Genomic DNA, 24711 nt, shown 5'->3' with positions numbered 1-24711 from the left:
GGGAGAGCCTGTGATATGTCAAATACTGGGTGAATGAGTAGTCTTTGGGGTGCTGCTAGTCTGTGTCTTTATTGATGCTTTGCTGCCCGCTTGAGTGCCCGGTGGAGGGTGCCGACGCTTTTTTGCTGGTTGGGGGGGGGGGGGATCATCGCTTTGCTGCTGCTTGTGTGTGCGGGGAGAGAAATGGGGGGGCTTTGGGGTTCTAACATTTAACTGTCATTCATTCTTTGGGGCACTCCTCTGTTTTCATGGATGTTTGCAAAGAAAAAGCAAAATGTATATTGTATACATTTCTCTGACATTAAATGTACCTATTGAAGAGGTAATCACTCCTCCCCTCACCCTGTTGCCCACATGCAGATGCCCCCTCCCTTGATCAGAGGAGGCCTGACGGTAGCAGACTCCAGCCCGAGCCACTACTGACACTTACCTCAGTATAAGCCTCCTCGGTCAGACCAGCTCTCTTGTGGATATCCGTAATGATGACTCCAGGACTGGAAAAGAGGAGAATGACAGAAAGCTGGGAAGGGGTGCTGGGGATTGTGAGGCAGATGGGCTGGCGAGGTATAGAGTGAGCAGGCTTCGTGTTGTTTCGGTTGGTGAGCGTCCCTGGCTTCTGCACCCGGATTCAGCTCTCGTCTCCTGCTCAGGGGCCAAGTGTATGACCGCGTTGGGCAAGCAGCACCCAGCTCAGCCGTGACGCCCTCAGGAGTCAAATATCCTGAGGGTTCACTGTTAGGGATCACGCACATACAAGTCTACAAGAGGCTGAGGGGAAGTACGTAACTGAGATTGCGCTTTCGTAGAGAAGTGTTGTTGGAAAAGGAAGGATGCAATGAAGCAACAACAGAAACATAAATGACGAAGCAGGGAGGAATTAGACAGACGCGTTTTCCTGCACTACTCACCTCACAGCATTCACCCGAATGTTCTTGGGGGCCAGATCTGTGGGGATGTGGCATACAGTTAGTCGAGGATTTTCATTCTGATCCAAGATCCCAACACAACTGTGCATTCTGGCATAAAGAGGGGGATGAGATGAGAGGAGAGGAGCCCCGTGGAGTTAGTATACCTTACAGTGTGGCATAAGCTGTCAGATATAATCTCGTCACATAGTACAGCTCTCTGGTGCCTGCAGAGCATCAACACGGGGACGCGGTAATGAGGAGGATTGACGAGGCTGGTACATTTGATGTAGGTTTCCAACAAAGTCCACGTGGCCGCAGTAGTAGCAGAAGATTGGAGGGGAGCAAGTGTTATTTCTTTGTGGGTAGTATTGAGAAACATACCTGAAATATAATCACTATGTACTAGCTATTTACTACACTATGTAATCACTCCTATGTACTGAATATTACTATGTATTATTTTACTGGACACATTTTGCTATGTATTGTTTTACTAGATACCTTGTATTCTCTTAGCTACATACTGTGGCAGTTAAAGAACACCTGTTTAGCTAGCAGCACTATTAGCTGAAATGTACTCCATGTATTACACTCAGCCTTTGTTTAGTAAGAGATAATGGTGGACAGGATGGTACGAGCAGGAAATGTAATGTGAGGGAGGTTGTCTGGAAAAATAACCTTGGCCAAGAATAGGGCCCCAATGCGAACTGGAAAGAAATAACGGTGGCGCACCGAGAGCTAGGCAAGAGCGATTGATTAGTTAATGAATAGATGATATGCAATTAAAAATTGATTGGGTATGCTGACGAAACCGAAATGTGACTGAGATAAGAAATTACTATAAAGAATGCTGTACACCGGAGCTCGGTGGGCTTTCGGTGACAAGTTCACTGATTGCCTCAGCCTTTGTTTGCAAATGAAAGTTTAAACTTCTCGAAGAATTGTCTGTGTCTCCAGGTCATTTCAAGTAACCATGACAAAATTGGCATCACAAACAGGATCGGAAAGAGACCCGTGAAAAAGATTCGGCGGGTTGAGGCCGCTTCCCAGTCCCTTGGGAGCCCTCACAGAGCTAACAGAATTACGGGTGCACCCAGAAAAAAGGTAAGCGCTTTTTGCGACAATTTGGACTAAAATTCTGTTGGTTTTGGGGGTCTCGGGGACTCAGAGGTGTGTAGCAACTGCCAAAGGGTCTCTCCGATCCAAAGAATCTGGCAGAATTGAGGGTTTGACAGGAGGCTCAGAGGATTGATCGAGAACACTGCAGTGGGGGTATGTACGAATAAGGTAACAAGAAGTTGAGTAAAGAAAATTCCACGTGGTGTTGGTAAATCCCTGTGGATACCGCTTCGCACGAAGCGAAGGGCTGAACGGGCAGGGAAAGGAAAAATAGAGAAAATCCCTGTGGATACCGCTTCATATGAAACGAAGGGCTGAATGGGCAGGGAGAGTGAAGAGAAACTTCTGTGAATACCGCCCTAGGCTGAGGGCTGCTCGGACAGAACGGAATAGAAGGTAAGAAGAATTTGATAAATTGCTTAAACACTGGTAGAATAAACTGTAGGGCTAGGCGTGGAGATAGGATCAGGGAGGTATTTGAACTGTGAGATTTTTTTTTAAGAAATAATACCTAAGAGAAGAAGAAAATAACATGGTGGAAGAAAAAGGAACAGCAGTAGACATACTGTGCAAGAAATTACCGGTAAGTAGAGGTGAGATTATTGCAATTTTAGAGAAACGGGAAAAAAGAACCAAAAACCTGCGCACAAAATGGCCAAAAGAAGGGACATTCGATGTAAGCTTGTGTGAAGAGATGGAAGCACTAATTAAAAATCATAAACCAAACGATAAGTCCAAGAAAAGGGAGGAAAGGAGAGAGCAGGAGATGGAAGTGTTGAAACTTTTTAGGATGGAGGGAGAGAGATTGAGAAAGACAGGCAGGATATTGATAATAAATGAAAAAGACAAAAGGGAACAGGAAAAACAGTCGGGTGATGGAGAGGAAAAACCTAACAGGAACCCGGCTTCAACTCCATACACGGATCTGAAAGAAGTAGAAAGACCCCCTCCATATAATGAGCAGGGAACACCCAAGCAATGCCCCATAATATCAGGAACAGTGAGCCTGCAGGGGGAAGTAGAGGTCTGGGACCCTGAGGAGGAAAGAAGGAAATATGAGAGGGTGAGAGAGGTGCTGAGGAACGAGATAGAGGGAGAAAAGATAAGGATGGAACAGGAAAGAAGGGAGATGGAAAGAGAAGTGGAAAGGCTACAGCAGCTGAGAGAGAAGAGGGATTATGAGGAGTATCGGTTATACTGTAGAGACAGACAGACTAGAAGAGAACAGGAATCATCTAGACGGCAAGAACGGAGTGAGTTAAGAGGAAGTTGGAGGAAGGTAGGAGACGGGAGTTTGGAGGAAATACGAGAGAGGACAGAGAGGCAGATATTGGAGATGGAAGAGGGGACTAGAGTGGAGAAGGAGCAAGGAAGAAGGTATACCCCAGGAGGGTATGAGTGGCAGCCAGTAGTACTAGGGCCAGCAATAGATGAAGAACCAAGTGAGGAAGGAAGCTTGATTACATGGAACGGGGAGAAGGAAATGCTGCCATTGCTGGTAAAGGGATCAGGACAAGTACAGTATATCCCTTGGGGATCCCAGGACCTGGAAGGGCTGAAAAATACTCTGCCTAGTCCGCACGAGGGGGCAGGAAAGTGGATTAGAGCCTTTGAGGAGGAAACAACAGGACGATTGTTGGCTATGGGAGATTTGAAGGCACTGCTGATAAGGTTGATGGGAACTTCCAAGCTAAAAGAACTGATGGAAATGGCTGGCTTACAGAATGTGGACAGCCCACATACTGATGGGAACAATTTTGATCCAGTGAGGCAGAGGGTATGGCAGGCCCTCAGGAAGCTTTATCCACCCAGAGTGGACCCCAAAGCCTTCAAGGGGGAACCACTGGGAGACACTGAAAACCCAGCAGCCTATGTAGAAAACCAGTTGAAAAGGTGGAGACTGGAGACTGAGCAAGAGGTGGAAAATAGCTTGTTTCTGAACACACTGTTCCGACAAAGCATTCTGGACGCAATGCCTCCTCAAGTCAAGTCTAAATTGCAGGAAGTGGTTGGGCTGTCATCGCTGACCCCACAAGCATTCAGGATCACGTAGTCCACGCAGTGGAGAAATATCGGAGAGACAAATGAAAGCTGGCTGAGCAGCAAGAAGAGGTGCAGCAAAAGCTATTGCAAATGCAGCTCGAAGAACTGAAAAAGGAAAAAGAAAAAAGCAAAAGGATGCTGCCAGCCACCACCAGTGTGAGTACAGCCATTACAGTGAATGAAGCACCACTAGATGGAGGAACCGGTCATTCTGTCAGTCAAGGGCCAGAAAACCCCATACCAATAATGAATGTCTTCGGAGGAGCATTTCCCCAGATGCCCTATTGGGGACATAGTAGATTTAAGCAACAGCCCAGACAGGACTGGAAGTCCCAAGGAGGGGGGCAGAGGAGTTATGGGCAGACTGGTTAGAAAGCAGACTAGAGGGATGGGGTGCGTGGCTGACTAAAATGGCAATGACTGCAGGTATTGTGCTGATAAGTTGTGCATTTATTCTGTGCTGTTTTCTTCCATGTCTCAAGACCTTGATAGTGCGTGCGACAGCAAAACAATTCCCGATGCTCCTGGAAATTGCTGTATCTGACCCCAGACAAGGAGAAAAACCGATGATGTACTGTTACAGTCTGCGCGATGCATCAGATGGACTGGAGGGTGTTAATGATGTGGACACTAGTCTGTAACGGTGTCCGAGTCTTTTTTCCTGTCTCAGCTACGGAGGGACAGGTTTTTGTCTCAGCAGCCTAGGGTAACAGAGAGAGATCATTTTGAGCTCCGAGTACGGAAATTGTAGTTGACCCAAATTTGGGATTAAATGCTGGACTTTATTTTGGCTTTGGTGCACGGCCTCTGAGTGTTCTCTTTCTGTGTGAGACCCTGTGGGTCTCAAAGGGGGGACTATATTGAGAAATATACCTGAAATATAATCACTATGTGCTAGCTATTTACTACACTATGTAATCACTCCTATGTACTGAATATTACTATGTATTATTTTACTGGACACATTTTGCTATGTATTGTTTTACTAGATACCTTGTATTCTCTTAGCTACATACTGTGGCAGTTAAAGAACACCTGTTTAGCTAGCAGCACTATTAGCTGAAATGTACTCCATGTATTACACTCAGCCTTTGTTTAGTAAGAGATAATGGTGGACAGGATGGTACGAGCAGGAAATGTAATGTGAGGGAGGTTGTCTGGAAAAATAACCTTGGCCAAGAATAGGGCCCCAATGCGAACTGGAAAGAAATAACGGTGGCGCACCGAGAGCTAGGCAAGAGCGATTGATTAGTTAATGAATAGATGATATGCAATTAAAAATTGATTGGGTATGCTGACGAAACCGAAATGTAACTGAGATAAGAAATTACTATAAACAATGCTGTACACCGGAGCTCGGTGGGCTTTCGGTGACAAGTTCATTGATTGCCTCAGCCTTTGTTTGCAAATGAAAGTTTAAACTTCTCGAAGAATTGTCTGTGTCTCCAGGTCATTTCAAGTAACCGCGACAGTAGGCACACGGATGAAAGAAAAACGAAGGGTTATGTGGGAGGGAAGGATTAGATTGTTCTTCCAGTACATTAAAAAGCTGGCACAACATCATGGGCCAAAGGGTTTGTACTGTGCTGTAATGTTTGATGTTCTAAGTTTACTGGAAAGAGATCAGAGGAGATGTGAGGATGAAGTCAGGAGTGGTAAATTGTAGCTAAGGAAATAGGCAGGCTGGACTAGTTTCTTTTGGAAGGGGACACTGACAGAAGGCCTGACCAAGGTTAATATTATTGGTAAGGACCCATTTCCTTTAGCAACAGGGGGCATGGGTTTAAAGTAATTGGCAGAAGGATTAGAGACAGACAGACTATGTGTGGTATGGAACTCACTTCCTGCAGAGGTTGCAGGGATGGAAACCCTCATCACATTGAGTTGGGAAGTGCAGTTGAAGATCTTCTTCAACAGGTACAGGCATAATGGGCCGAATGTCCTCCCTGCATGTTATGCATTGTTTGTGATTCACTGAGGCCCAGAGGCAGGCACTGGTGCAGTGACCGAGCCCTGCTGTCCCTTCAGAACAGAAAGCAGCCACATGCAGATACACAAGTCACCTTGAACACACATGGACACCTACGGCCTCCTCTTAACCACACACCTAACCTCCCATCTGCACACACTGTAAGGTTTACTCCAACAGATGCATCCTCAAATAAAGATTGATGTAGTCTCTCACTATTCTTCCTGTCTGCTCAACGGATCAAAGCAAGGAGAGTTTAACTTTGCGCTTGCGTGGTAGGTAAGGCAGCCCAGATGCCAACGCGAAATTCAAAATCTTAAGTCGTCTAAGTTAATAAAATTCAAAGGAGAATGTTCAGCAGGGGCCACTCTCACCCAGAGCCAAACAGCGAGTGAACTGGTCCAGGGCTGATTTCGACATACAGTAGGCCACAACTCCAGGGAACTGTGGGAAGACAAGAAGAAAACGGTGGATGTGTATCCTGTGTCACCAAGCTACCATCCTGAGCAAGTTACCATGCTCAGCATTCTGTAAGGATAACTGTCTCCCAGAATTCATGTAAACCTTTACACCGCACCTTCTCTGTAAGGTTTGAACACTGTATTCATATTTCTGCACCTGGGTATTTTGGAGCCAAAATGAAGGATAGGCTCAGTCAGCACTTGAAAGGCAATTTCTAAAATCCAAGTTCCACCCCACCAAGATAAAGGAGACTTCACCCTACATCCGACCCTTGTTTAAACCCGGTGGTCAGGTTACCAGGCAAGTAGCAACCGTGTCTCTATCAAGTCAGGATTTCGTCATCACTGCTGAAAAATGTGAGCCCCATGGATTTTACTGGAGTGGAACCAATTAGTCCTAACAACACGTTTCCTGTATGATTATTCCAACACATCGCCACCTCTCCGATTATTCATTACCTTCAGCTGGTAATGTTCCTACACCCTGACCCGGAGGGCATACATGACCATCTTGACTCCCCAGCCCTGCCTGAGGAAGTTTCCTGTGCCTGGCTACCACCTGCCCCCTACAACAAATCAGGAAAATTGTAGGGCAAACAGTATATTTTTAACCTCATTCATCAAAAGAGTGAAAAAGCAGCGAATCTGTGCCCCACCTATTCTGATAACTACTCAGAATATCATGAGAAGAAAATCCTCCAGTCTGAGTCAGACAGCATGAAAATTGGCCCTTGGTATTTGATAACATTCGATGTGAAGAAGATTCCATTCCGAGACGTATGGGTCTGCTGAACAGTTGTAGCCCTCTACACACTCAGGAGAAACAACTAAGACACTGGTGATTTGAGGTTTAAAAGGTAATGGAGGGGGTGTAATTGGGAGAGGAGACTTAAGCTGGGGACAAACAACAAGGCAGCTTGTGTAGTTACTGCCCAGCACCATCTTTTGGTTGACAAATAAAACTTTAACAATCATCATCAACACCTAAGGCGGATATTTTAAAGGCTACATTGTAAGTTGTAAACCAGCAGTTGTCCATGTGGACTTTCAGAAGCACTCTGATAGAGAGAGGGATTGTGAGGAATGGACGTGTTGGAGTCAGGAGAAAGGTGATGTGAGGGGTGGTGCTCCTGGGCACAAGTATAAGGATGTTGAAAGGGCCAGAGGGTTACATAGGCACACGGGCAGCACAATGGCAGCACCAGTCAAGGCACTGCTTCGCACCTCCCGTGAAACAAGTTCACTCCTGGTTTCTTGCCCTGCTGTCTGTGTGGAGTTTTCACATTCTTCCTGTAAGCTACGTGTGCTTCCCCCGGTGCTCTGATTTCCTCTCATGTCCCTAAAAAGTGCCTGAAAGGTTTGCTGACCATGGGTAGGCAAGGGGTGGAATCTGATGGCAGTTGATGAGAGGTGTGGGGAGAATAAAAAATGGGATTAATAAAGATAAGGTATGGACTCAGTGGACCATTTCGCATTCTGTCTATTTATGACTCAAGAAAAGTGCGAGGCAGCAAGAAAGAAGACAGTTACCATAGTTGTACTGAAAGGTGCATTAGATTATCAAGACACGCAAAATAAGCAATGAGGCAAAACTGCAGTAAATGACATTCGATGTGAAGAAGAGATGTGGATCGAGGAAAGGCAAACTCAACTACTTTCAGAGAGATTTGTTTGTATTTATATATAAAGAGACAAATCTAAAATGTTAACAAGCACCAAAACTTCTTATCTTGGCTTGGGAACACTGAAAATTATTTCAAGGCAAATGGAGCATTAGAGGGAAGGTATTGAGCTAAAGTTGTACTCAGCTACAGTAGTGTGCAGGAGTCCTAGCAACAGATACGTAGATAGGATGCCTAAGACTTCTCCACAATGCTATAGTGATTTAATGTATTGCATCGTACAGCTGCTGCAAAAATAGAAGTTAATTTCATGACATATGTGAGTGATGATAACTCTACTCTGATATGGGTCTCTACTGTGGACTGTGAGTGGGAAAGAAGCAGTGAGAGGGGAATCATAGTTGGGAAGAGGATAGGGAGCAGGAAGCACCAGAGTGACATTCTGTAATGCACTATAATTCATTTGTTTGGAATCGTATGACCTTGTCTGGTGTCTCAGGGCTGGGTGTGTCTGCATCTGCCCCACCCCTGGCACTCTTTGTCTGTCACCTATTCCATACCCCTCCTGCGGCCCTTCACCCTCACCATTCCCTACATCCTTTGCTCCCGCCAGGTTTACAAACTCGCTCTCCACTCCATGTTGACAAATACAGTACTGTGCCAACGTCTTAGCCCTAGCAATGTATATGTCTCTGCCAAAGACTTTTGCACAGTACTGTATAGCAGACTCCAACTGTTGCCACAAACCAGCACCGGGTTTCGTATCTCAGGATGGAGAGGTGAGCAGAAAGTAGAATGCAGAGGAACAAAGAGAAAGCAGGAACAATCTTAAAAAACAGAGCCTGGCTGTTTATCTGGAAACCAGGCAGGCCTTCAAACTGAAAACAGCTTAAGTGTGGAGCTACCCCTGTTCATTGCCACTTCTAGAGAGAATTGTGAACACATGAGCAGATCAGGGAAGCCTTGATAGCTGAAGGAGTAGAGAGATCAAGGGGGAAGGAAAATGAGGTAAAAGGTTCTATCCGAGGCCCCGGAGGAGACAGAGGGGGTCTACAGAGACAGTAACTGTCTGGACCATCACATTGCCAAGGAATACTGCACTCCAAGCCAAAAGCATAACCTTGGGACGAGGACAGTTAAAAATAGGATGTAGTTAACTAAAAATGAACATTTCATCATCTCGACACTCACTGATCGCTGGCCATTAACACTGGATACGTTGACAATGCAGCCTTTGGTTTTGATGAGGTGAGGGACAGCCAGTTGTGTGAGATGGTACACAGACCTGTCGAAGAAATCACCAAGAAAAATATTTAAATAAACGTCTGAGAACACTTTCCATTTGCACATGGTCACACTGCATCTTCACCTGTGAAGAGTTAATTATTATTACAGCTTTCCTATAAAGTTAAATCATAATTTTAATTAGATCTGTGAAATGAGTGAGATGCAGACCTAAACATATCAGTTTGAAACCCTGAAAAAATTGGTAACATGATAGAGAGTGGTGGGTGTGTGGAATTCACTGCCAGCGAAGGTAGTAGAGGCGGATACAACAGGATCTTTTAGGAGTCTCTTAGATAGGTACATGGAGCTTAGAACAATACAGGGTTATGCAATAGAGAAATTCTAGACAGCTTCTAGAGTAGATTACATGGCTGGCATAACATTGTTGGCCGAAGGGCCTGTAATGTGCTGCAAATTTTTATGTTTCTATGATATAGAGAAGCTTGCAAAGTTAATAATGGTCAGGCTTCAACTGCATTCCTTTCATTCTCTCCCAGAGAGATCACATAGCATTGGGACATCAAAAATTCAGCGCTCCTCATTAGCAATGGGGGGAGGGGTGGTATAGAAAGGAAAACAAGCCAAGAGCACGGTGTGACTCTGAACTGAGTCTTCAGAGAGACACTGAAGCTGGTTAATATTAAGAAATTTTCATCTCAACAAGCTGATTTTCTCTTAAAGATCCTCTAGAATCCAAACTCAAAGTACATCATGTTTTTATTTAAGAAGAAAGAGAATGAGCAGGTGATTCAATACAATTTCAATAGCTACAAGAACAGTGTTTACTGCGATACTGAGAGTCTGGCAAATGGTCCCACTGAATTCCACACTTACAGTGGGAGCACGCTCTAACTGACGAGATACTGCTGAATGTTCAAACACCTTTGCTGGAAGAAAGGGATTCAATATGGATAGTCTTAAAGCCCCTGAGTTCAGGAAACCCCGGCACCCAAAATTAATGTTATGAGGGCTAATTCTCTGGGTACCCAATTAATGACAGAGCAAAAATTCCTGAGACTGTGTTTGATGTGCCAGTTGACAAAATAACTTGGTCAGTGTCTGTTGCCTGGTTTGATGCAGGCTATTTAACGTACACCATTGTCTGATGAATAGGAGAACATCTCTCGGTCATGTCAGTTTGCAAACCATATCTTTGACCACTTTATTGGTTTGCAAAGCTGCCCTTTTCATTGCAGACTGATTACTACTTGTAATTTTACATTAGGACTGAAGACTGGTTTTTGTTTGAACTCACCTCTACCAAGTTCACATACATAATTCCGTAACTCCTGAATCCCAAACAGAGTACATCAGACCTCACTGAGAGTGACATACCCAAAGAGAATCCATACCTGACGTTAATGTTCATAATGTGATCGAACTGTTCCACGCTTGTGTTTTCAATGGTTCCCAAGAGCAGGATCCCCGCACTGTTCACCAGCACGTCCAGCTGTCCGTAGAAGCTCACTGTTTTCTCTATCACCTGGTTCACAATTGCCTCATCTGTCAGGTCACCGGGTAACAGCAGGGGCTGATGAAGCACAGAGTAAAATGCTCAGTAACCACACACCTTCCCACATCGAGTGACAGATTACCTCGTGGATGAAAAGAGTTGCCCTTCAGGTTCCTATTAAATCTTGGCCCTCCCACCTTAAGCCCAAGTTCTTGATTCCCTAACTCTAGGGAGCTCTAGGGAATTTGCCTATCGCCACAATAGGTCAACAACAGATGCAATCTCAGTGGCTCTTCACACAGCCTGAGACCACCTGGACAATAAAAACACCCATGTCAGGATGCTGTTTGTCCATCATAGCCCAGCATTTAATACCATCATTCCCACAATCCTGACTGCAAAGTTGCAGAACCTGGGCCTCTGTACCTCCCTCTGCAATTGGATCCTCAACTTCCTAATCAGAAGACAACAATCTGTGTGGATTGGTGATAACACTTCCTCCTCGCTGATGATTAACACTGGCGCACCTCAGAGATATGTGCTTAGCCCATTGCTCTACTCTCTCTATATCCATGATTGTGTGACTAGGCATAGCTCAAATACCATCTATAAATTTTCTGATGATATAACCAGTGTTGGTAGAATCTCAGGTGATGATAAGAGGGTATACAGGAGTGAGATCTGCCAACTAATGGAGTGGTGTCACAGCAACAATCCGGCACTCAATGTCAATAAGACGAAAGAGCTGATTGTGGATTTCAGGAAGGGTAAGACGAAGGAACACATACCAATCCTCATAAAGGGATCAGAAGTGGAGAGAGTGAGCAGCTTCAAGTTCCTGGGTGTCAAGATCTCTGAGGATCTAAACTGGTCCCAACATATTGAAGCAGTTATAAAGAAGGCAAGACAATGGCTATATTTTACTAGGAGTTTGAAGAGATTCGGTATGTCAACAATACACACAAAAACTTCTATACATGTACTGTGGAGAGCATTCTGACAGGCTGCATCACTGTCTGGTATGGGAGGGGAGCTACTGTACAGGATCGAAAGAAGCTGAAGTGGGTTGTACATTTAGTCAACTCCATCTTGGGTACCAGCTTACAAAGTACCCAAGACATCTTCAAGGAGCGGTGTCTCAGAAAGGCAGCATCCATTATTAATGACCTCCAGCACCCAGGGCATGCCCTTTCCTCACTGTTACCATCAGGTAGGAGATACAGAAGCCTGAAGGCACACACTCAGTGATTCAGGAACAGCTTCTTCCCCTCTGCCCTCCGATTCCTAAATGGACATTGAACCCTTGGACACTATATCACTTTTTAAATATATATTATTTCTGTCTTTGCATGATTTTTAATCTATTCAATATACATATACTGTAATTGATTATTTATTTATTATTTTGTTTTTCTTCTATAGTATGTATTGCTTTGAACTGTTGCTGCTAAGTTAACAAAGTTCACAACACATGCTGGTGATAATAAACCTGATTCTGAAGAAAAAACAGTGTGTACTCATCTTATCTATCCCCTCTTGGTTTTATACACCTTTATACCATCACCCCTCATTCTCCTCTACTCCAATGAAAAAAGACCCAGCTGCTCAAACTCTCTCCACAACTCAGTCCTTCCAGTTTCAGCAACATCTCGTAAATCTTCTCTGAGCTCTGTCCAGATTAATCACATCTCTCCTACCAAAACCGAGCACAATATTCCAAACTTGGCCTCACCGATGTCTTGTGTAACTGCAACATAATGTCCCAACTTCTATACTCAAGACCTGACTGATGAAGGCCAACATGCCAAAAAACCTCCATTTTCAGGGAACCATGGACTTGTTCACCTAGGTGCCTCCTGTTCTACAACTTCCCCACGGCCATAACTAAATCTCTCATAATCGTAATGTCGAGTTATCCCACCTCCCACCTCCTTCATTTCAGTGAAAACAAACTCTGACTGTCCAATTCCTTCCTCCACTCTCTCCAGCATGATCACATCCTTGCTATCATGTGAACACAACACTTCTGATGTGACCAAACTGGTGTTTTGCAAAATTGCTCGATAACACGCCACCTCTTATATTCTGTGCTCTGGCCTATGAAGGGAAACATGCTGTAAGCTGCCTTCACCATTATTTCTTGACACCCCATCACTATGTACATTCCTATCCCTACCTGACTTCTCAAAGTGCATCAGCTTGCACTTGTCAGTATTAAATTCTGTCCGCCAACAATCCTCCTAACTTTTCATCTGCTGGAGCCTTAGACAACTTCCATCGCTATCCACTACAACGCCAATTTTTGTGTCATGCTACCATGAATCAGGACAAAATCCAATGGTTAAAGCACAGTTTACCTTGCACACAAATATCTGCAGGCATCACCTGGTCCACAGGACTCTCAGCTCAGAGTAACCTCAGGTCCAAGTTTATTCTTAGCAAAGCTGGGGGAAATCAAGGATTCTGTGATCCCCATCCACAGATCCCTCAAAGTTGCTGCACAAATTGATAGGGCGGTTAACAAGGCCGATGGTGCGTTGACCTTCAATAGTCCAGAGACTGAGCTTAAGTCAAATTTCGTAGTTCTATAGAAGTCTGTTTAGACCGCACTTGGAGTTCTGTGTTCAGTTCTGGTTATGTCATTATAGGAAGAACGTGGATATTTTAGAGAAAGTGCAGAGGAGATTTACCAAGGCGTTGCCTGGATTAGAACAGGCTGAACAAGTTAGGACTTTTCTAACCCAAAGGACATATGTTTAAGATCAGCAGAGGAAAGTTTAAAGGAAATGTCAGGAGTTTATTTTTGACATAGTACAGACAGGTGCCTGGAATGCACTGCTGGGAGTGGTGGTAGAGGGTGGTACTGTAGCGGTGTGCTACACGCAGCGCTAAAATTACGACACAGAGTCGGTAACTGCAGTCGAAGGAAAAAACTTTATTCGAAAACTTCAGCCTCACTTTTAAGCCTCTGTCAACTGGCCCCCCATGGCGCAGAGGCTCCAAAGCTCTGTGCTCGCAAACCCCCGTAGGCTATCTAATTGTGAGTCGGTTCGGATACTCTAGGAAATGGGGCGCCACATAACCCCCCCCCAAACCGGCGATACACCCCCCAATGTCCGCAGTCTGGGCCAGAACCTGCTTGGGAGGTCGGCCTCTGTGCCGAGGCGCCGGAAACTCGGCCGGTTGCGCCAGGTCCACATGGGCCGTCTTGAGGCGGTCCACCATGAAAACCTCCTCCTTCCCCCCAACGTCCAGCACGAACGTGGACCCGTTGTTCCGGAGAACCATAAACGGCCCCTCGTATGGCTGCTGCAGCGGTGGCCGATGCCCGCCCCTTCGTACAAACACAAACTTACAGTTCTGTAGGTCTTTGGGTACGCAGGTCGGGTTCCGCCCGTGCTGTGAAGTGGGTATGGGGGCCAGGTTACCGAGCTTCTCGTGAAGTCTGCCCAGGACTGCTGCGGGTTCTTCCTCTTGCCCCCTTGGGGCTGGTAGGAACTCCCCGGGGACGACCAGGGGCGCGCCGTATACCAACTCGGCCGACGAGGCGTGCAGGTCGTCCTTGGGCGCTGTGCGGATGCCGAGTAGGACCCAGGGAAGCTCGTCCGCCCAGTTGGCTCCTCGCAGGCGGGCCATGAGGGCCGACTTCAGGTGACGGTGGAAACGCTCCACTAGCCCGTTCGACTGTGGGTGGTAGGCAGTTGTGTGGTGCAGCTGAGTCCCCAAAAGGCTGGCCATAGCTGACCACAGGCTGGAGGTGAACTGGGCGCCTCTGTCGGAGGTAATGTGGGCTGGTACACCAAAGCGAGATATCCAGGTGGCGATCAGGGCTCGGGCGCAAGATTCGGAGGTGGTGTCGGTGAGCGGGATCGCCTCTGGCCATCTTGTGAACCGGTCCACGATAGTCAGGAGGTAACGCGCTCCGCGCGACACTGGCAGGGGGCCCATGATATCCACATGAATGTGGTCGAAACGCCGGTGGGCGGGATGGAACTGCTGCGGTGGGGCTTTGGTGTGCCGCTGCACCTTGGCCGTCTGGCAGTGCATGCACGTTCTGGCCCATTCACTGACCTGTTTGCGGAGTCCGTGCCAAACGAACCTGCTGGAAACCATCCGGACAGTTGTCCGGATGGAGGGATGCGCCAAGTTATGAATGGAGTCGAAAACGCGGCGCCGCCATGCTGTCGGGACGACCGGACGGGGCTGGCCGGTGGCGACGTCACAGAGTAGGGTCCTCTCACCCGGGCCCACGGGGAGGTCCTGGAGCTGCAGACCGGAGACTGCGGTCCTGTAACTCGGAATCTCCTCATCCGCCTGCTGTGCCTCTGCCAGCGCCTCAAAGTCTACCCCTTGGGAAAGGGCATGAACGGTAGGGCGAGAGAGCGCATCCGCCACGACATTGTCCTTACCCGAGACGTGCCGGACATCCGTCGTGTATTCAGAGATGTAGGACAGGTGGCGTTGCTGGCGGGATGACCAGGGGTCGGATGCTTTCATAAACGCAAAGGTAAGCGGTTTGTGGTCCGTGAACGCGGTGAAGGGCCGACCTTCTAGGAAGTACCTGAAATGCCGGATTGCCAGGTAGAGCGCCAACAGTTCCCGGTCGAAAGCACTGTACTTAAGCTCGGGTGGTCGCAGGTGTTTGCTGAAAAACGCCAGGGGTTGCCAGCGACCTGCGATGAGTTGCTCCAGCACCCCACTGACTGCCGTGTTGGATGCGTCCACTGTGAGGGCGGTAGGGGTGTCCATTCTGGGATGTACTAGCATTGCGGCGTCCGCCAAAGCTTCCTTCGTTTGAACGAAAGCGGCGGCGGACTCCTCGTCCCAGGTAATGTCCTTGCTCGGACCCAACATCAGGGCGAACAGGGGGCGCATGATCCGGGCAACTGAAGGGAGGAAGCGGCGGTAGAAATTGACCATACCTACGAATTCCTGAAGGCCTTTGATCGTGGTGGGTCGGGGGAAGTGGCGGACCGCATCTACCTTAGCGGGCAGAGGGGTTGCCCCGTCTTTAGTAATTCTGTGGCCCAGGAAGTCAATGGTATCGAGTCCGAACTGGCATTTGGCAGGATTGATTGTAAGACCGTACTCACTCAGTCGGGCGCAGAGTTGACGGAGGTGGGACAGATGCTCCTGACGACTGCCGCTGGCTATGAGGATGTCATCCAAATAGATGAACGCGAAGTCCAGGTCCCGTCCCACCGCGTCCATTAACCGCTGGAACGTCTGTGCGGCATTCTTCAGGCCGAACGGCATGCGGAGGAACTCGAAAAGGCCGAATGGGGTGATGAGAGCCGTTTTGGGGACGTCGTCAGGATGCATCGGGAGTTGATGGTATCCCCGGACGAGATCTACCTTGGAGAAGATCTGTGCGCCGTGCAGGTTTGCTGCAAAGTCCTGAATGTGCGGCACAGGGTAGCGGTCCGGTGTGGTAGCCTCGTTCAGCCTGCGGTAGTCGCCTCACGGTCTCCAGCCCCCCGTCGCTTTGGGCACCATGTGCAGGGGGAAACCCATGAGCTGTCGGACCGCCGGATGATCCCCAATTCCTCCATCCTCTGGAACTCCTCCTTCGCCAGTCGGAGCTTGTCCGGGGGAAGCCGCCGAGCACGGGCATGGAGGGGGGGTCCCTGGGTCGGGATGTGGTGCTGTACGCCGTGCCTGGGCATGGCTGCTGTGAACTGCGGTGCCAGAACCGATGGGAACTCCGCCAGGACCCTGGTGAAGTCGTTGTCGGAGAGCGTGATGGAGCCGAGGTGAGGGGCTGGCAACTGGGCTGCACCCAGGGAGAACGTCTGAAAGGTCTCGGCGTGTACCAGTCCCTTCCTGGGCAGGTCGACCAGCAGGCTGTGAGCCCGCAAAAAATCCGCACCCAGAAGCGGTTGGGCTACGGCGGCCAGTGTGAAGTCCCACGTGAACTGGCTGGAGCCGAACAGTAGCTGCACCTGGCGGGTGCCATAGGTCCTTACGGTGCTGCCATTCACGGCCCTCAGGGGGGGACCCGGTGCCCTGCTGCGGGTGTCGTAACTCGTCGGAGGTAAAACGCTGATCTCAGCCCCAGTATCGACCAAAAACCGGCGTCCCGACCTTCTATCCCACACATACAGGAGGCTATCCCAATGGCCAGCCGCCGTAGCCATCAGCGGCGGCTGGCCCTGGTGTTTCCCGGGAACTCGCAGGGCGGGCGACAACGGCGGGCTTCTGCACCCCACCGCTGGTGGCAGAAGCACCAGTGTTCATTGGGCCGGGGGTTGGCGGGCTCTGCGGCTGGGCCTGGACTGGTTTGCTGCCGGGAGCGGGGCTGGGAGATCCGTGCGATGGACGCCCCGCTCACCTTTTTGGCGTTCCACAGCAAGTCCGCCCGGGCTGCCACCTTCCGGGGGTCACTGAAATCCGCGTCGGACAGCAGCAGGCGGATGTCCTCGGGCAGCTGCTCCAGGAATGCCTGCTCAAACATGAGGCAGGGTGTGTGTTCGTCGGCGAGAGACAACATCTCATTCATTAAAGCCGATGGAGGTCTGTCGCCCAAGCCATCCAGGTGCAGTAAACGGGCAGCCCGCTTGCGCCGTGAGAGTCCGAAAGTCCTGAGGAGCAGGGCTTTGAATTCCGTGTACTTGCCGTCTACCGGGGGCGACTGTACGAACTCCGCGACCTGGGCCGCTGTGTCCTGGTCGAGGGAGCTCACCACGTAGTAGTAGCGGGTGTCTTCTGAGGTGATCTGGCGAACGTGGAATTGGGCTTCGGCTTGCTGGAACCATAGGTCCGGGCGCTGTGTCCAGAAACCTGGCAGTTTCAACGAAACCGCATGAACAGAGGCGGCGTCGGTCATTTCTGGTCCAAAAATCGTTTGGACCGTCGGGGTCACCAATTGTAGCGGTGTGCTACACGCAGCGCTAAAATTACGACACGGAGTCGGTAACTGCAGTCGAAGGAAAAAACTTTATTCGAAAACTTCAGCCTCACTTTTAAGCCTCTGTCAACCGGCCCCCCATGGCGCAGAGGCTCCAAAGCTCTGTGCTCGCAAACCCCCGTAGGCTATCTAATTGTGAGTCGGTTTGGATACGCTAGGAAATGGGTCGCCACAGTACAATAAGAGTCTCTTGGATAATAGGCTGATGGATGTAAGAAGAAGTGGAGTTATGGGCTATGTAGGAGGGAAGGGTTCGATTGATTGTGGAGCAAGTTATACAGATCAACATTAAAAATCATGGGCTGAAGGGCCATACTGTTCTATGTCTTGTGTTCTCAGCTGGCACCCCAGAGTCATATTCAGACATTACTACAGGGTGTTGCTGCTCTAAAACTAGACAGGCTCTATACCACAGTCCTGTGAGGTCTTGTTGTAGGGGAAAAGAGTCACCGTGTTTTGAAGGAAGAGTTTTCCCTGCTGTCCTGGGCAGATCGTCTGTTTACAGTTTGTACATTCATAATAAGAATTAGGTGATTTGACCCATTCCTTCCTGGCTGATTTATCATTGCTCTTAACCACATTCGCTTGCCTTCTGCCCATAACCTTTGATGCTCTGGTTAATCGAGAACCTATCAACCTCCGCCTTAAATAATCCCAATGAACTGGCCTGCACAGCCATCTGTGGCAATGAACTCTGCAGATTCACCACTCTTTTTCCTCATCTCTATTCTAAATGGAAGTCTCTCTGATCCTAAGCTTCCCCACTATAGAAAACATCCACTCTATCTGGGCCTTTCAATGTTTAATAGGTTTCAAAGAGATCCCCCCACATTCTTCTAAACTCCAGCGATTAAAGGCCCAGAGCCATCAAACACTCCTCATGTTAACCCTCTCATTCATGGGGTCATAATCCTGAATCCCCTCTGGACACTCTCGAATGCCAGCATATCTTTTCTTCGATAAGGCGCCCAAAATTGTTCATAATACTCCACGCGCAGCCTGACTTAGAATCTCTTAGCATTATATCCTTGTTGTATTCTAGTCCTCACAAAATGAAAGCTAAAATTGCATTTGCATTCTTTACCACTGACTCAACCTACAAGTTTAGAAACATGGAAAACGTACAGCACAATACAGGCCCTTTGGCCCACAAAACTGTGCCAAACATGTCCTTATCTTAGAAATTACCTAGGGCTACTGATAGCTCTCTACTTTTCTGAGCTCCATGTACAGTACCTGTCCAGGAGACTCTTAAAAGACCCTATTGTATCCACCTCCACCATCATCGCCAGGAGCTCATTCCACGCACTCAACACCCTCTGCCTAAAAAACTTACCCCTGACATCTCCTCTGTACATACTTTCAAGCACCTTAAAACTGTGCCCTCTTGTGCTAGCCATTTCAGCCCTAGGAAACAGCCTCTGACTATCCCAATGATCAATACCTCTCATCGCTTTATACACCTCTATCGGGTCACCTCTCATTCTCTGTCGCTCCAAGGAAAAAAGGCTGAGTTCACACTACCTATTCTCATAAGGCATGCTCCCCAATCCAGGCAACATCCTTGAAAATCTCCTCTGCACCCTTTCTATTGTTTCTATGTATCAATGTCCCGCTGTAACTTCTGACAGCCCTCCACAAAAGCCACAACACCCCCAACCTTCGTGTCATCAGCAAATTTACTAACCTATCCCTCCACTTCCTTATCCAGGTCATTTATAAAAATCATGAAGAGTAAGGACCCCAGAACAGACCCCTGAGGCACTCCACTGGTGACCGACCTCCATGCAGAATATGACCTGTCTACAACCACTCTGCCTTCTGTGGGCAAGCCAGTTCTGGATCCACAAAGCAATGTCCCCTTGGATCCCATGCCTCCTTACTTTCTCAATCCACCAAGGCCCCTTCTGGCTCTCCCAATTTCTTTCTTAAGCTCCTTTCTGCTAGCCTTATCATCTTCTAGATCTCTATCATTACCTAGTTTTTTGTACCTTTCATAAGCTCTTCTTTTCTTCTTGACTAGCTTTAAAACAGCCTTTGTACACCACGGTTCCTGTACCCTACCATCCTTTCCATCTCAGTGAAACGTACCTATGCAGAACCCCATGCAAATATCCCCTGAGCATTTGCCACATTTCTTCCATATGCTTCCATGAGAACATCTGTTTCCAATTTATGCTTCCAAGTTCCTGCCTGATAGCCTCATATTTCCCCATACTCCAATTAAATGTTTCCTAACTTGTCTGTTAGGTTGTCTATCCCTCTCCAATGCTATGGTAAAGAAGATAGAATTGTGATCACAATCTCTAAAATGCTCTCCCACTGAGAGATCTGACACCTGATCAGATTTATTTCCCAATACCAAATCAAGTACAGCCTCTCCTCTTGTAGGCTTTTCTACATAGTGTCAAGAAAGCTTCTTGAACGCACCCAACAAACTCCACCCCATCTAAACCAGTCGCTCTAGGGAGATGCCAATCGATAGTTAGGAAATTAAAATCTCCCACAACAACCCTGTTATTATTACTCCTTTCCAGGATCTATCTCCCTACCTACTTCTTGATGTCCCTGTTACTATTGGGTGGTCTATAAAAAACCCCTTTCTGTTCCTAACTTCCACCCACAGAGATTCAATAGACAATCCTTCCATGTCTTCCTCCTTTTCTGTAGCCATGACACTATCTTTGATCAACAGTGCCATGCCCCAACCTCTTTTGCCTCCCTCCCTGTCCTTTTTGAAACATCTAAAGCCTGGCACTCAAAGTACCCATTCCTGCCCCTGAGCCATCCAAGTCTCTGTAATGGCCACAACATCATAGCTCCAAGCACTGATCCACGTTCTAAGCTCATCCACTTTGTTCATACTGCACCTTATATTAACATAAACACATCTCAAACCATTGGTCTGAGCGCGTCCCTTCTCTATCACCTGCCTATCCTCCCTTTTGCACTGTCTTTAAGCTTTCTCTATTTGTGAGCCAACTGGCTCTTCAGTTTGGTTCCCACCCCCTAGCAATCCTAGTTTAAACTCCCCCCCAATAGTCTTAGCAAACCTGCCTGCCAGGATATTGGTTCCCCCTGGGATTCAAGTGCAACCTGTCCTTTTTGTACAGGTCATTCCTGCCCCAAAAGAGGTCCCATTGATCCAGAAATCTGAATCCCTGCCCCCTGCTCCAATTCCTCAGCCATACATTTATCCTCCACCTCACTCTATTCCTATACTCATGTGGCACAGGCAGTAATCCTGAGATTACTACCTTTGTGGTCCTGCTTCTCAACTTCCTTTCTAACTCCCTGTAGTCTGCTTTCAAGACCTCTTCCTTTTTCCTGCTTATGTCGTTGTTACCAGTATGTAATGTGACCTCTGGCTGTTCTCCTTCCCTCCTCAGGGTATCGTGGACGTGGTCAGAAACATCCTGGACCCTGGCACCCGGGAGGCAAACTACCATCTGTGTTTCTTTCCTGCACCCACAGAATCGCCTGTCTAACCCCCTAACTACAGAGTTCCCTATCACTGCTGCCATCCTCTTCCTTTCCCCACCCTTCTGAGCCACAGGGCCAGACTCTGTGCCAGAGGCACGGCCACTGTTGCTTCCCCCAGGTAGGCTGTTTCCCCCAACAGTACCCAAACAGGAGTACTTATTGGTTGTGGGACCTTGCTGGGCCAAACTGGCAGCTGCACTAAGTCCACCTTACAACTCCAGCTCCAACAACAATCCAATAGGAGGGGTTTTGTCAACCCATCTCCCTTTGGTCTGGTTCTGTACTGAACAGGAGCTGAGTAAACCTCCACAAAAATGGGGTGGCCCACATCCCAAAAACATGAAGGCTGGCAGATTAACGGGCTACTACAAATTACCCTTAGTGTGTTGGTTAGTGGTTGAATCTGGGGATACTGAAGGAATAAATATGGAAATAGTGTAATTGGGTGGTTGAAAGTCAGCATGGACTCAACGGGCTGAAGGGCCTGTTTCTGTGCTGTATCTCTCTATGACTCTGGCAATGGAGAAAAGTGTTCACACTGTATTGAATATCAGCCAACATTTATCCTCCCACCACTCCTCCCTGCCTCCAGTTCCAGTCCCACTTACCGTGCTTGAGCCGACCTCCTCACATTCTTTGCACACTTTGTTCAGGTTTTCCACGTTCCGTCCATTCAGAGCCAGTTTGACTCCGAGCCTGGCGAACAGGATGGCTGTCCCAGCTCCAATTCCTGAACTTGCCCCGGTGATCAGAGCCACCTTCCCACTGAGCGACAAACGCTGCAACAGCGAGTCAGACGGCACAAGGTCAGTGCCCCAGACACAGAACAGGCAGACATTAGATAGCACAGGGTCAGTGTCCAAAATATGGGACAGGCAGACATCAGACAGCACAAGGTCAGTGCCTGAGATACAGGACAACAGGCAGAAATGAGACAGACAGTACAGGGTCAGTGCCTGAGATACAGGACAACAGGCAGAAATGAGACAGACAGCACAGGGTCAGTGCCTGAGATACAGGACAACAGGCAGAAATGAGACAGACAGCACAGGGTCAGTGCCTGAGATACAGGACAACAGGCAGAAATGAGACAGACAGCACAAGGTCAGTGCCTGACATACAAGACAACAGGCAGAAATGAGACAGACAGCACAGGGTCAGTGCCTGAGATACAGGACAACAGGCAGAAATGAGACAGACAGTACAGGGTCAGTGCCTGACATACAAGACAACAGGCAGAAATGAGACAGACAGCACAGGGTCGGTGCCTGAGATACAGGACAACAGGCAGAAATGAGACAGACAGTACAGGGTCAGTGCCTGACATACAAGACAACAGGCAGAAATGAGACAGACAGCACAGGGTCGGTGCCTGAGATACAGGACAACAGGCAGAAATGAGACAGACAGCACAGGGTCGGTGCCTGAGATACGGGACAACAGGCAGAAATGAGACAGACAGTACAGGGTCAGAGCCCAATACAGGACCAGCAAACATCAGTCAGTGCCCCAGGTAAAAGACAGGCAGAAAGAAGGCAGGCAGTACAGGATCAGTTCCCAAGATACAGTAAGGCAGACATTATAATGTCACACAGCAGAGGGTATTTGGGCACTCGGAGTGGAGGGGTGGGGGATGAGTCAATCAGAGGACCTCCTGGGTTCAGCCAGGTTCACAGATCCAGGCCAGCAAGGCATCTGTCTGAGGCTCCTGCCTCCCCTCCTTCAGGAGTACAGTGGAGCAGTGAGCAGGGCTGCAGTCTGTGTTAAATCTGCATGGATTTCCGAACGCCATGAGAGTTGGTATTTTAGTGGGCCACAATAAGTCCCCCCTATTGTGTAGGTGAGAAAGTGGGGGCAGCTGAGATGGCTGTCACATACTGAATGGGCCAAAGGGCCTGGCCTCCTGCTGTACGCATGACTGTTGTTCGTCTGCCCGATTTCTCCGACTCTCTAGAGGTCATCAAGAACCAATGGGAACCACAGCGACTGGAGGGCATTCCGGATAGCGAGGATCATATTTTAACTTGAAACCGCGATGAATGTTGTAAATGTGTAAAGCGTCGACACCCAGTTTACGGGTCAGATGGAGAGTGGCACTGGGAAGGTCGAGAGCCTCACCCCCCCCCCCCATAGGGAATATCGGGAAAATTACGCTCCAGCGGCGGGGCAATAGGGGAGAACAGGGGGTGGGAGGGAGGATAGGAGAGTGAGGGGCAACAGTGGGTAGACAAGGGACACAGGAGGGTACTACAAGAGGTTTGGGGAGGGGGTGGGGGCGGTTGACAGGAAGGAAGGGAAGAGGCTGGTCGGGCTGTCACTCTCCTTTCCACGGAGGGGAGAGAAGGGGAGTGTAAGGAGGGGCTGTGGCGGAAGGGAGAAGGTATCGGTCAGTCTCTTCTCTTCACCTGCGTAACTTCGCCTATGTGAGCCGCCATGTTTATTAAAGGAGCAGCTGCTTCCAATTTAAAGGAGCCGGCCGGCGCTTGCTTCCCTCAGTATCGTTCCGGCTTCGGCGGGGCAATTTAGTGAGCACACAGACAGGCCCTTCGGCCCCTCTTATCCTTACCGGCGACTTAGTACAGCGATTCCCCTTTACCAGCCCGTAGCTATGCCGGCCATTCGGCAATCCGGTGCCACCCGGACTACTTTGAATTTATTCACTTTGAATTAATCAAAACAAATAAAACAATGTTCCAGAAAGCTAGGCTTGGTTAAAGGTAGCGCTGGAAACCGATACGTTTAAATACGTCACAAAAATATAAAACAGGTCCAGCCTGTCGAACATCAATCTCTAATTTCAACAAATCCTAATCCCATTTTTTAAAAACTTCCCCCATATTCCCATCAACTTCCTCCCGTCACACACACTGAGGATCATTTACAGTGAACGAAACCCCATCAATTCGCGCGTCTTTGGGTTGTGGGGGAAAGCTGGAGCACCCAGAGGCATTCACAAGGAGAACACACAGACTGCACCCTACACTGATGAACCAGTAGCTCTTCTAACTGATAAGGGTCCTAGTATTGAGAAGTTGACTCTCTTTCTTTCCACAAACACTGGACCAGCTACAGGGTGTTTCCAGCAAGGTATTATTTACAGATTTCCAGCATTCACATTTTATTTTGCGTTGATTGTACCGTAACCGTCCTGCTCTTACATTCTTCGCCTCAGCTTAGTATTTACCAGGGCCCTGCTCGGCATGGTGTACCTAGCTACATTATGTACTAACTACGTTAGTCCTCCAAATATGGGCAAACTTACAATTTTTAAGTAAAATTTAACATTTTAGTTTTTAATTTTGGAATTTAAATTTCCATCCATCACCAACTCATCAATATTATTTTCTAGCCTCCCCACTCTCTCCTCTGCTTCCCAATTTACAAACATCACATCCGGTTTGTTAAAGTATAGGGAGCTCTTGTCTATCACTACACACCCATCATGGGCTTCTAATCACA

General features: G+C 48.2%; 1 protein-coding gene across 1 annotated transcript in view; it reads right to left on the bottom strand.

The window, feature by feature from the left end:
• Positions 1-23804, bottom strand: part of zgc:101858 (uncharacterized protein LOC449555 homolog) — a 33335-nt gene extending 9531 nt beyond the window's left edge. The window contains exons 1-7 of the mRNA XM_059994413.1: positions 23658-23804; positions 21861-22031; positions 10762-10940; positions 9314-9407; positions 6414-6483; positions 909-945; positions 431-494 (exon numbers count right to left, since the gene is read on the bottom strand). Of these exons, the coding sequence (XP_059850396.1) occupies positions 431-494; positions 909-945; positions 6414-6483; positions 9314-9407; positions 10762-10940; positions 21861-22031; positions 23658-23687 (645 nt within the window). The 5' untranslated portion in view covers positions 23688-23804. The remainder of the gene's footprint in view (positions 1-430; positions 495-908; positions 946-6413; positions 6484-9313; positions 9408-10761; positions 10941-21860; positions 22032-23657) is intronic.
• Positions 23805-24711: the final 907 nt, after the last annotated feature.

This window comes from Hypanus sabinus, chromosome 18 (assembly GCF_030144855.1).
Source record: "Hypanus sabinus isolate sHypSab1 chromosome 18, sHypSab1.hap1, whole genome shotgun sequence".
NCBI classification, from domain to species: Eukaryota; Metazoa; Chordata; class Chondrichthyes; order Myliobatiformes; family Dasyatidae; genus Hypanus; species Hypanus sabinus.
Note: the sequence above shows the minus strand (reverse complement) of the source record. Positions and strands in the feature narration are given on the sequence as shown.